Source organism: Limulus polyphemus, unplaced genomic scaffold (genome assembly GCF_000517525.1).
Source record: "Limulus polyphemus unplaced genomic scaffold, Limulus_polyphemus-2.1.2 Scaffold4307, whole genome shotgun sequence".
NCBI classification, from domain to species: domain Eukaryota; kingdom Metazoa; phylum Arthropoda; class Merostomata; order Xiphosura; family Limulidae; genus Limulus; species Limulus polyphemus.
The window spans coordinates 58,018-72,274 of NW_013669917.1; the positions used below are offsets into that span (position 1 = coordinate 58,018).

The 14,257-nt window shown below is 32.1% G+C and overlaps 1 protein-coding gene across 1 annotated transcript in view; it reads right to left on the bottom strand.

The window, feature by feature from the left end:
• Positions 1 to 14,257, bottom strand: part of LOC106470938 (contactin-like) — a 66,629-nt gene that overhangs the window by 47,861 nt on the left and 4,511 nt on the right. Inside the window, exon 2 of the mRNA XM_013931516.2 lies at positions 6,607 to 6,661. Within this exon, the coding sequence (XP_013786970.1) occupies positions 6,607 to 6,661 (55 nt within the window). The remainder of the gene's footprint in view (positions 1 to 6,606; positions 6,662 to 14,257) is intronic.

Here is a 14,257-nt window from a genome sequence, read left to right on the forward strand (position 1 = left end):
ATCTACAAAAATACTGTATACAAGTATAGAGAGTTTATAATTTCATTGTACAGGTAACTTGTTAGGCCACATTTGGAATATTGTGTTCAGTCTTGGGCTCCTTATCTTAGGAAAGACGTTGAATTGTTGAAAGGGTTCAGAGAAGGGTTACAAGAAAGATGCCTGGTATGGAGAGGTTGTCATATGAGGAGGCTGAAATCTCACAAATCTCTGTAAAGGGAATTGATAGTGTTGATGTATCATCTTTTTTTATATTTAACAGTGAGAATAGTAAGACAAGGAGACAAAAATATAAATTTTGGCAAGGTAGGAGTCATCTTCAGCTAAGTTTCATTTTCCTCAAAGGGTGGTTGGCCTTTGGAATGGGTTGCCTTCAGATGTTGTAGAGACAGTAAATTTAAGTGAGTTTAAGAAAAAGCTTGATAAGTATATGAATGATAGTAGCCGGCTTAATAGGTCCCATGTTGTTCCAAAACAGTATGTTATGTTAAGAAATGCTCCAGCATGTCAAAATATTAGTTCCATTATGTCACTGCATCTTGTTTCAGTTTATACATAGGAAGATCTATGAAGCTTGCTTTTCTTTGAGTTTACTTGTAGCTGAAGTACTTCTTTGGAAGAAAAATGCAATTCTCCTCAATTTTCCCTGAAATTTTGAAACAGTCAAAACTTTCATAGCTCTCTGGGATGTCAATATTCAATGTATGAGCAAAGCAAAAAATGTAAGAGCAGGCATTAAACTTGTTAGTGCCAAAACCATATTTGCTGTATTGTCAGATACCAAAGGTAAGGGCTTATAGCTATTCAAATTCCATTCTTCAATGACATTGTTCAATACTTCTACAATTCCCTTGAGGACATGGGAATTAAATGACAAATATGATTCTATGGCTTTACTAGTCCAGGAATCTGTAGTTAAAGCAACTTTCTCAGTTGCTGCTATGTTTTCCAGTGCTTTTCCTTTAACCTCAAAGTACATATTTGGAATCACTTTACATGCAAAGCGATTCTTGCCAGGAATTTAAGGATAATTTCATTTATTACAGATTAACAAGCCCATACGCAGAATGTTTGATAGGGGTTTCTAATTTGTGAGATCAAAAGCCAACACATATTGTGCAAAGCATAAGCAGCATGCAAAGCATGTTAATGCTATGAGGGTCTGGGGATATGGCCCAACAAAAAAAAAAAAAAAAGTAAAAAACAGGTGCCATATGATTAAATCTGGAAGCGATTCTGCATGAAATATAACTTAAACAACTGGAGCTGCACTATAACTATATAAGCATAAATTTGTTACTTCACAAAAACCAGGAAACTCAGATCGAGCATGGTAAGAAGCTAGTGCAATGATTGCTAAAGCTAAAAGGCATAAACTGTTCTTCTCCCCCATTGAAGGTAACAAAAAGTTCCAAGTACACAGTAATAAGTACAGAGTAGTTAGTGAAAATGAAATAGGGGTTAAATCACTTGAGAAGTTCATGGGAATAACAGATGCAAAGAGGAAAGGTCAAGAAGTTGTCATCTTTCAGGAGAATGGAGGGATTCTTCATAGACTGTACAAACATCTGAAAATGGACCAGAGTAAAGAGTTGCCCCAAGATGTTATACCAGCAATACTTCACTAAGATCCTGAATAACTTCTACTAGCCTGGGGTAAAAGGACTCGTTGTTACAGGTTTTGTGAAATATATCATAGAACCATATAAAAAAAAATCCCAAAGGCTCCACTGAAAATAATGGTAGTGACTGATATACTTTTCAAGTGATTGTTGAAATTGTAGGTCCTTTACACCCAACATCTGAAGAGGACCATAAGTATTTAGTAACTCTTCCGAACTATGCAACCAGATATCCTAATGCCTCACCCTTGCAAAATATAAGTGCAGTATGTGTAGCAGAAGCATGCCCTGATCAATATATATAGCTATCTAGGTGTACCAGAACAGGCTCTTAGTAACACAGGAATGCAGTTTACTTCTCAATGTACGAAAGAAGTATCAAAGCTATTATACACCAGTCCACTACAACCTCATGTGGTATGCAAGCATATCATGATCTCTTACCTTCTACAGTAACATTGAATTTTTCTAAATTATTGATTACTAGCTGTAGTACCTGTCCCCTAGGCAGAAGTTATGTAAATTAATGAAAGGTTATCTTAGGACATGAAAAGTTGCTTCCCTTATATACAATTATAAAAACTGCAAAACATAAAATGTTAAACTGCAAGTTTTCATGTATGTCCATATGGACCCAACAAACCTTCATGCCAAATTTAGTGAAGGTCCATGAACAGGGGGTGAAGTAGTGGCAAAAAATGCAAAAACACCCATAAAAATTTCATAATGCAAAACTGAAAATTTGTTTGTATCTACTCATGGACCCAAAGAACCTCCATACCAAATTTGGTGAAGATCCATCCACAGAGAGCAAAGTAGTGGTAAAAACTGCAAAAATGATATTTCAGTATTGTATATTGAGCCTGAGTTAAGTGAGCTGAAACTGAAATATTATTTTCTGGTCAATTATGACACCATCTGAAACTGATAGCTAACTAATGTTGTCTGGGAACAGAGACCACAAGTTGATGCTGTCCACTGAATAAAAAAACCAACTTAATGTTCAGAATCCAGGCATACTTTCTTTATTCAGTTTCCTTCCTAGATCATCTATAGTAAAGACCTGTTTTATACTACAGGACACACATTTGGTACTGCAGTCTTCAGTCTCAAGTGAAAGAAAGGGGCAAGGACTAAACACTATCATCTGTGGCTATAAGTGCTCCCTGTTATTTCAATAAATATTTTGCTTATCTGTTTAAAACTTGATTGTCCTGTTTATCCACACACTAAGAAAAACACTCAGTCTAAGTATCTCAGTCATAAAAATTATCACAAATTTCTTAAAACAAACTCTGCAGTTATTGCAGAAAATTCTACTTATCGAAAAATCAGTTTTTAACTGAAAATACTATACCCATATCACCCTATGTCTTGTTGAAACTGACAACAGCTACCTATATGTGTTTTAAGTAAGAGATGAAATGGACTAAACTTCAGAAGTCCCATAAAAAATATAAACACCAAAGCTAGAATTTTCAAACCAGTGACTTTGTGCTTGTATTACTCCCCACTGACAATAACAAGCTGCTTAAGCAGTGAAAAGGGGCTTACAAAGTGAACAGTGTTGCTGGTATAGGGTCAAGGGTAAATGTGCAGTAATGTGAAGACCTACCATTCTAACTTTCTGAAGCAGTACACATACATTCAACATGATTGTCACCTACAGATCAATGAAGGTAGCAAGCTGCCAGTAAAAGAAGAAAATGCCTGGGGTCCACTTTTATAAGTTGTATCTGTTTCCATAAAGGACTGATGCTATATTGAATGATGGAGTTGATGATAAAGACTTCTTGGAACTTGGCACCTGTAATTTGAAGGTGACAAATACAGACATGAAATTGTTGAAAAAGTTGACTGATGCCCAAATAAATGAGTTGAATTATCTACTCAGTCAGTATCAACAGATTTTTACTTATCACCTTGTACAACCAACTTATCCAAAGCACAGTCAGATCAGTAATAATAAACACCTTTAGACTCCAAATTCTACCCTATGCCACACATAGAAAATCCCTAAAACAAGACATTTAACCCTTTACTTCGACCTTAATTTCAAACACCTTTCTGTGCAGATCATGAGGTTTTACTGAGTTACTTTCAATATTTAATTAAACAACTTTACAATAAATTTATTATAATGAAATTAGCATTATCATCTACATTATAATTCGATGTTTTATATAAGTTTGAATTCTTATATTTCAAAACAAAACATTAAATGAAAATACTTAAACTTCAGTTTTGTTATGATGTGACATATGATCAATCACAGATCTTAACATTTTGTCTCTATTACTTAAATAATAGCTCAAGTACACTGTACATGTATGTCTAGATTAAATCTACTGATACAGCAATATCTATGTGTTCTTAGTTCAAATTCTGTCAGGTCAACTGGAGATCAGAAAACACCTGATAGTAGCCATACCCTCCTTTTTTATTTGAACATGTTATTTTAAGCAACATGTACTTAGTTGATTGACATCTTTATAACCAATAAAAAGAGCTTATTTTAAACTACAATCTACCAATTTTTATTTTAAAACTGGTGTACAATATTCATTACCAAATATGTCAAACAGCCAAAGCATTGTTTGTGATTTTGTCCTCACTAGCACTTAGCATTGTCTATCACCTAGATACATATTTTTTTATTTAATTGAATAATGCATCTAAGAACACAGAATAATAACGTGCAAAAAGCAGACAATATCCCATAACTATTAGAATTTTCCTGGCATTCTAATTATGCAATAAGGGCCGAAAAAACTTCAATTACAGAAAACCATGTAATATGATACATAATCTGATAGATGAAAATCTTAGCTTTCTATAGCATTGAAGGTCAGAGAGAACTGTTGGCAATTTCTGAAAGCGAGAATGTGACAAGTGAGAATAGCAAGAGGGGTCTAGTTGTCTATTTCATGGCTCTGTAAGCAAATAAGATTGAAGGCTTTGAAAATTATGCTTTGCCTGAGAAATGTGATATTATAATAAGTAATTTACATTAAATTTCATACTTCTTGGAGGGGTGGTAAAATAATTATAGAAGAGGGGATGCCATGAGAGCAAATGTCACAATTCTCACATTAGGGGGAAATTAAAGATTTTTTCAATGTTGTCTTATAAATGTAAGAACTAAAACATTTATACTATTAAAATATGGATTATTAGCTATGTTTTATGCTATATTTATTGGTATACCATGAAAATTAAATACAATTTTGAATTTTCTGCACATAACATGAAGTGTTCCCAAGTTACATTCAAAACTTATTTAAACCACTTTACTATCAATGTATTTTAATTAATTTAGCATTATCAAGTATGTTATAATTCAAAGTTTTTTATTATCTAAGTTTTTATTCCTTATTTAAAAAAAAAACCTCTAAAACAATAATCAAATATTCAGTTTTGTTATCACGTGCAGCACGTGTGGTTAAAAATAGCTTGTGCTGCTTCTATTTCAGTTGTACACTGTTTGAAGTGTACTGGTATTGTCTATACAAAAATATATGTGTAAAGGCTATTAATAAATGAGTGTCATCAAAGAAACAAATTCACCACTTTTCCAGTGAAGACAAAAAGAGAATGATTCCAACCATGTGTGAATTGATTACATGAAGCTAAACAAGGTAAAAATATTTAATCAAGAGCCAATGGTCATGGTTGGAAAAAAATTGTTTCAGAACTTGGCACAGACAAGCTTTTTACAAAGTCAGAACTTAGTAAGGGCAATTGGAATATTCTAGTAGCTGAAAAGAATGTCCCAAAGACTGCTTTTGTGATACCAGATAGGACACACGAGCTCCTTAAGATGCTATTTGGTAAATGATGAATGTTAGTGTTATTCTCAAGAAAGCAATGTAAAAGTTGTTGGATGGTGCAGACAACTACTTTGTGATATTCTGGTGCACACAAGCATTTGAGAAGAGCAGTACTCAGTCATTTTACAAAATGGACAGATGGAACATTACAGCAAGGTCTACAAAATGTGTGGTTGGAACTGACAATGTGGACTTCATAAGCCATTAAATAAGCAAAGGAAAGTTGGCTTGCATAAGGAAAATATAGCAAAAGTAAGAGAAGCACCATGACCCAGAACTAAGGAGGTTGGGTCATTTATTGGATTAAATGAATATTATGTTGTTCAAGACATATAGTAATTTATATCTGAGGAAGTAATATAATAAGTTCATAATTTCCCTGCCTCTTTTGTTTATGTTATTCTGCATTTCATAGAAATGTAATATGCCTGTGAAAGTTGTTCAAACCATGCTTTCAGCATAATTTGGTTAGATTTTATATTATACTTTGTCATAAAGTTTAACTAAATTCTATAAAAATATATATTGTCAGAATGCAGTGGATGTTAATATGTTCTGAGTATTTACATACAATCTTGATGTTGATCTGTTACAATGACGATAAAAAACAGATCTATTAAACGATATAAAAAAGGCAGTTTTATAAAGGAAGAAACAATAAAGTAGAAGTTAAATGGGTTAGCGATATTAATACTTGAGAGTGAACATAAATGTATGTTAATGGGAATATATTAAAACACAGTTGAGTTAGATATACATCTGTGGACTGTTATTAATAACCAATAATCGAACCAGTGTTTGACATTATGCTATTTATGAAATTATAATCAGTGACTAAAACATAATAAACAAATCATGGAATAATTATCCATGTTAGTTAGATATCAACAGAACAAACTTTTTAAGAAAAATAACTGCTATCTATGTGTGAAAGGAGTAGTAAAAGTATTTATGTGGAAATTAGAGCAAATACAAAACTCTGAAACATTTAAAAGAGTTGTCCATAGTCTTAACTTAAAAAGAAGCAACTTATAAATATATTTCACATATAGATACATACATGTAATATAAATACCAGGTTAACAGTTTATACAATGGATTCAAGGCTTAGAAAAAAAAAAGAATCAAATACATTAAAATGTGTATTTCCTTACCTACAGAGAGTGATGACGTAATAATACAAAACCAAAAAATTTCTCTTCTCATATTCTGAAAATATAGGTATTTAAAACATTAGTATGTACATTTTAAGTGCCTTTCACAATGTAGTAAGAATGACAGAAAATCCAGTTTGACTTAACTGCCAAACAGTTATCAGTCCTAGTGGGAGAAGAGTTCTTTGATCATGAATGTCATAGTGTGGTTTTTACATAATTATTATCCCCTATTAGAATAATAGATGACTAAACACACATAAAAAATGCACACATATAGGAAAAAGTTTAAAACTTTAAACTAGGTTGAAAATCTAAACTTGTTTTCACTGGAGTTAATAATTATAAACTTGAAATTAAATTCCATAAAACAAAATATAAAGAAGCAAATAGTGTTATAGCTCATTTGTTTTAGTTATATATCCTTTAACTCTTTCAGCATGGACTTGGTCCCTAGGACCAACCTCGTAACAATTTTGTGCTTGTTATACTTCTCATGCTATAACTTTTAAATTATTAATGAAATTTGGCAGATTATCAGTAAACATTACAATTCTTTCATATGCAAAATATATATTTTTTTATTAAGTCTTAATGTTTGTTAAGCAATGTGTTTCTCATGCCTGTTTTTTCTTTTTGCATGTTGCCTATCAAACATGCAAAGATCTTAAGATTAAAAATACTTTTTGGATTGGAAAATTTTCACATGCAAAATCTTTATAATGTCCATATAGTTATCAAACATTTCTTAAGAAAAAAAACTTTATATTTTATCTGTTCTTTTCACTAATGAATCTCTGTACAGGTTCGGTAGATTTGACTGATCCTGTAACCACCATAAAAATTAGGAAATAAATATAAATTCTGCCTCATTCATTCTAGAAGACAACAAATCATAACACAAAAACATAGGTATTTAGACTAAATAGCTTAAGTCTCATAACATTATACATTCATATATATATTTATTATTTTTTTATGTTGATCTTTCAGCCATACAAAAGTTACAATGATGCAGTACATGTGCTCTCATGTTACCATATCCAGTAGTATAAAACTGACCTTTAGTATCTACAAACTGTGTTTAGTAGAATATTTCTTTGTAAAAAACAGTCACATTTCCATTATTATACATTATATATGTATATAGATTATTACTATTTAGAAATAAGTTATTTAACTTATTTTTCTTAAAACATTGAACAGTAAATTAAGAATGTATAATACTAAAATTTGAATTATAATCTACAGTTTGATACCAAACTTACTAATATAAATTCATGAAGTAGTAGTTAAATAAAATTCTGAATATGAGTCAACAAACACAATGACATGACCTTTGACCAGTCTGGATACATATTATTTTTCTAGATTACTCATATATCATGCACAGGCTTATGCTGGAATCTTAAAATCATCTTTTGCCTGTGCATAATTAGAAATCCTTTTAGTGTTAAAGAAGTAATTCTTATGTACTTTCATGGATACTCAATATCCTACTATAGTCCAATTCATATAAACATTTACTGTTTCATAGATTATTGTTGCTTATTATTACAAACACCAAATGTAGAATATACATATCATACGTACAGCAAATTCTTAAGCGTAAGACACTGTGCAAACACAATCATATGTACTCATGTTAACATAAAACTGAGTTACCTTTAAACATAATACAAAAAGATTCCTAATTCTAGTAATGTACGATGTATTCATGGTAGTGTTTGGGAATCTTTACACTACAAAAGATTTCTGAGCAATTTTTGTCTAGCAAGATGATTCCTTTAGTTAACCAGCAATCTAAACTTTTATGCCAACCAAAATATATTGTTACGTCTCCGTTTGTTAATTAATTTTCTGTAAATTCGTTCCGACAAAACTTTAGCGACACAAGTCCTTTCTTAAATAAATCTGGTTTATTCTTTCCGAGTACAACTTTACGATATACTTAATTTCAACAGTCGCGCTATAATTCTCAACGAACGTCTCACGTGCTCGACTTCAACAATACTCAGTTCAATTACACACTCTCTGACTGCAGTTCAATTACTCATTACCTCCCCGTCGCTTCGTGGCCGGTCTTATATATACCAGACTACCCCCAATCTAGTAGTCTCCCGATAATTCACGAAGGTTCGAGAAGGACGTGGCGGGATACTAGTCACGTGACCTCGCTGACGCAACAATATCATTTCAAGCACTGCCAGTTATTATGTATCTTGATTTTAAGAAAAGTGTTCTAAGGTGAAGCATTAGAGATTAATTAAAATGGCAAGTACACTTTCCCATCTCTTCCATTTATGAAAATATCTTGATAACAATGAGAAAAACTCACAGAAACATCTCTCTCCTGGTGATACTATTTTTGAAATCCAGTAATAAATAAGTGGTAAAATTTCATCTTTTTCTGTTTTTAGCAGCAACTGGCCTTACTATAACCATGATTACATTAATTTAACACTATCCAAGTTTCTAACTAGTTTTAGGTAGTATTGTATCAAAGCTATGACATATGGAAGTCTTATTTCTGGAAAACAAAGTGTTAGTGCAAATTTTAAAATGGATATAACACATTCATATACAAATTTTTTGGTGACTTTAAACTGATTTTGAAGTAAGGGGTTCAGTTTTCCATATTTCATATAATACCACACTATCCATAATTAGCAAGTACTATTGGGCTCATAAATCAATTATATTTATTTAATCGATTATTCTCATGAGATGGGAAAAGAAAACAAAAAGAAAAACGTAACAATAATAATCAGGTTTCAATACCAAAGTGGACAGAGCACAGATAGCTTATTGTGTAGTTTTGTGTTTAACAATAAACATAACAGTAATATTTTGAATATTTAGATAATTATACTAATCAAAAATAGTAATAATCTTAAACCCTAATTTTGATTAGTTGATTATGTACATGAATGATGACAACAATCAATTAAGCTGAACAAAACTGAATTAATAAAAAATAATAAAGAAAAATCATAATGGTAATATTCCGATTACTGGATAGTTTGAATAATTGAAAACAGCAATACTCTGAAGTACTATTTGATTATTCTTGTGATATCAGTTGATCTAATTGTAATTTTGATTATTTGACATGAAATTAATCAATGTTCAGAGGCAACTAATTATATCTAGTTAATTGCCCAGCTCTAACTTTCAGCATTTATAAGCTAGTTAACATAAACTCATTAACAGTAAAGTCAGTTATTACTTTTTACAAAAAATAATATTTCATTTTAACTTACAATTTTACCATTTACTTATTAATGTGTTTGAAAAATAGTTGCAACATAAAAAGCTCAGTCTTTTTTTTTCTGTTTGATTTCCCAGGTTATGAAATATCTTAATAACTGTATGAGATTTTTCATAAATACAGCAACTGTCACTTTTATAACTTATATTTTAAGGGAAAGTAGAGAAATCTGGTTTGCTGATAGAAAAAGTACAAAAATAATTGAATTATATAAGGACATTTTAAGTTAAAAAATACATTAACTACTTTTACAACAATATTTATAAAATAATGCTGATAATACTAAGATAATAGGAAATAATAAGAACAAAAAATAAAAATTAATACTGACGAGCATCATGTGATGCTGTTGAGATAAGTAATTTAGGATATATACTTCTTCTGCAGTGTCCTTAGTTTTATGTAAATAATCTGAAAATTGTGTGGAAATATTTCTAATTACATAACAGAGTCTAAGTGACTTGAAATACTCTTATTAAATAAAGATACAGAAAATGTATAATAATGTACATCAGTGATCACAGACATTTGTGGGCATGCACACTTGTCAATTACCACAAACATGCTAAAAATGATGTTCCTCATATGCAATAGAATTGTTTCTATATAAACCCAACAGCTCGTGCTCACACATTTTTACAACAAAAAAAAATTATAAAGAGTGAGGATGAAGAAACATAATGCATTAAAGATACACCTAACGTCTGTCACACTTAAATCCAGCTGTGCAACTCACTGTAAAATATATTTTCATTAAAACAAACAAAATGTTTTGTAATGGTTAATGCTAATTATGTAATAAAACTCATTATGAGGAGGACAGCATAAATACAAACTTGAAAATAATAGATAAGAGACAAAGATTTGTAAATATAGGTCTAAAAATGTTATTCAACAAAGTTACATTATGGCTATTTATAAATTTGTGGCATATACATAGATTCTCGAGCAGCACCAGAACATAATAATATTGTAAACATTCCCTTGTTCTGGTCCCTTTGTACATATGTATACATAAGCTGCTTCAGTCAGTGGCCAAAGCTATGTATTATAAATAACTAACCAGATTACCCATTCTCACAAAGGGAACATTTAACTTCACCACCTGAATTATATATTTAATTACATACTGATATGTGATTCTGTCAGCTTGTTGGTTATCCAATCCCTCAAACTTTGATGTATGGGTATACAGCAAGAAACCAGTTTTTATACTTCAGTTACTTTACAGGTTGAGCATTTATCATTTCTCACTCAGGCATTGGTCATAAGCATGCCTAGCCAGGCCCAACCTAAGTTGATGACAATACAAGAACAGTATAAAGGCAATGTAACAGAAGGATATTCAGCCCATTGAAGTATCAACTGATCTAAGTCATACTGTAATACTTAAACATCCTATAAGCAAGTACAATTAGATAAATGTCATCAGCAAACTTTACTAATTTAATAATTATGCCCCAATCAATACCATTTATGAATATACAAGAAAACAAAGGCCCAAGCATTGACCTAACCCATGAACACTGAAGTAAGAAGGTCCAGTTTGACTGGAGTTCATTAATCATAACTTTCTGCTGTCTCTCATCCATTCACACTACAATCCAATTAACTAGTTTTCCCAACTGCAGCTGATGTGATTTTCTCAGCTAATCTTCTGAGTGGCACCTTATCAAATAGTTTTTGAAATCTAAGTACATCAAGTCCACATCCATTTCACTGTCTATAAAAAATATAACATCCACAAAAACAAAGTCAACATACTGGCAAGACAAAATTTCCCTTGACTGAATCCACATTGATTCTCTTTTATGACACCATACTTCACTAAATAATTTTGCAAAGCTTCTTTTCTTGTTCTTTCTGAAATTATTTCTAATACAGAAGTAAGACTAACTAATAACTTCCAGGGTAAGTGTCATCATTCACTTAAAAAATGTTGGTAAAATTAGCAGCTCTTCAGTCTTCAAGCACATGCCCACTAGGTTGACCCTTATTAGAGGGTGATACAGAAAATTGATTTGGACAGTGGTAATGAAGTGCAAACAAGACAATTTTCTGCATAGCAGAAACTTGCCGAGAAATTGAGCTTGGGGTTGTAGGGGTGCTCAAAGCAAGGAAAAAAAAGCTAATGGATATTTTAAATATTATGTTATACTTACATTCATTTAAGTAGATGGGTCTTGAGGTAAGACAAAATATCAAAACACATTTGTTTTGTTTTTAACATTTTTTATTTTATTTTTATTTCTGGCCTAACTTTTTCATGACATAATTTTTTGAATTTGGGCACCAAACATTTTGTGCCCAAAAGTGGTAACTGCTCCCAAATTTAACCTGTATTACCCCCTACTTATTTTCAAATTTCAAAGTTTTAGTGAGGCACCCCCGAGGATTTGTGGGGATTAGTGAAAAACTAATCTGGTCCAATTTTTAGAAAAATAAATTCAAAATTAGAGGTTGCTACCCAGATTTCATGTCTTATCTTATGCTCTCTTGACGATATGCTCTACTAATATTAATGCTTTTTTCTGTTCACAGGCCTGAAGTCAGTACATCCATGTATCATGTTTAGTCCTTCAACACAGACTCGAAAGGCTATGGTTATTTGTCTTATAGGCCTTTGTTAGGCACACATTCCTGGCACAAAGCATTACTCCAAAGAAGTAGTGTCTCCCTTTTTTTTCATTATCACCTAACTAAAAAATACAGTTTGTTCAAGTGTTTTCTCCTTCATGGATGCAATTCTGAATATATGAGATAGAACCAGGATTCCTGCTTGGTTCAAGAAGCACATGGTGGACATGGTAAGAAAAATTCTTTGATGAGTAGAAAAAATATAAGAATAACAAAAAAAAATCAACTGTACATCAATTCAGAGGCAGGGAGTGAAACTCTGGAAGGAAGTGCAAAGACAATCAAGGAATCATCTGGTCAGGCTCGTCCCTTGACTGTCCACTGGGATGGAAAACTGGTCCCACAAATGACTTGGAATGAGACAGTGAATCGACTCTCCATTGTTATGTCTAAGAGAGGAGAAGAGCAACTTTTGAGAGTCCCCAAGCTGGGAAATGCAACTGGATTGGCAATGGTCAATGCAGTTGAAAAGGCAGTCTGATTCTGTAAGAACCTGCAGCTCATCCAGGATCTTCAAGCTTACAAAATCTTGGATCTACAGATGGCCAACACAACACTGAAAAAGTTCATTCACCACCTCTGATATTCATTTGAGGAGCTAGTCACTATAATCTTCTTAAACAACAACATGTCTGTGTATACCAAGTATCTTATGGTCCAAGCTCTCAAGAACCATGGGAATGAGGATTGGTATAATAGATCAATGGTCAAAGAGGAGGACTTGGAGACAAAAGCCAAAGCCCTGGAGAATTTCATCACAGCCAACAGTCTCCAATTTTTCTAAATCATGGACATAAAAAACCAGATTCCTTCCTCTTCAAGGATCCAGACTAATGGGAGTAAGACAAGTTTTGAAAAGCAAAGGAAAATGCAAGTAGCTCTGGGCCATCAGCAACACTGCTATCATGGAAGAATACAGTCAGCTTCACACAACAGACAAGAACCAAAAACAGTAACTTCTTTTGGTAAGTTAAGGAGAACAGGAACAAATTCTATGATGCAAAAAAAGAGCACCATCATGAAATCAGTAGAAGCAGTTGTTTGATTCTGCAATATGAGAGCATACTAGCAGTTTTGAGCAATTCATTTTTTATGGTTTGATAGTAAATACGTTTGTCATAAATGTGTTTTTTTTCATCCTTTTCCTCAAATGTTTCAGATAGACTTGCATTACTTTTGCAGCTTTTTATTTGTTGGGGTAGCTCATTGTGTGTGATGCACAATATACAGCACAGCATCACAGAGGGAGAAACTTCAAGGTCTGGTAGCGATCCCTTAACATGTTTCGATTCCATTAAAATTTTGTGTACTTTAGTTTATGGTCAATCCTCATAAAAAATATGGGGTGTCCCAATCTTTTCCCCTGGATAAGAGCACCCTAATGCTCACATTCTATTAACCTACCAAAAATGAGAGGTAGGCTAGCATATCTAATCTTTGAATTCCTTTAACGCTAGAAAAAATGCTGTCTGATCGTGATGCTTTATTTTAAATCTCAGTCTCTTTACTTTCATTAAGAGAATAAAATCTATATGAACCAAGCTAATTCCAAAATTTCCCACAGAATGCTATGATTATGTTTATTGCACCAGTATCCTTATCTACAACACTCTTGATCTTATTATAACATAACATATATAACATAATATTCTGGGACAACATGGGGCCTATTGGTCCATCTTGGCTGTTCCATCCTCAAAACTAAATTAAAATGATTAAAAAATAAAATAATTTTAAACTCAG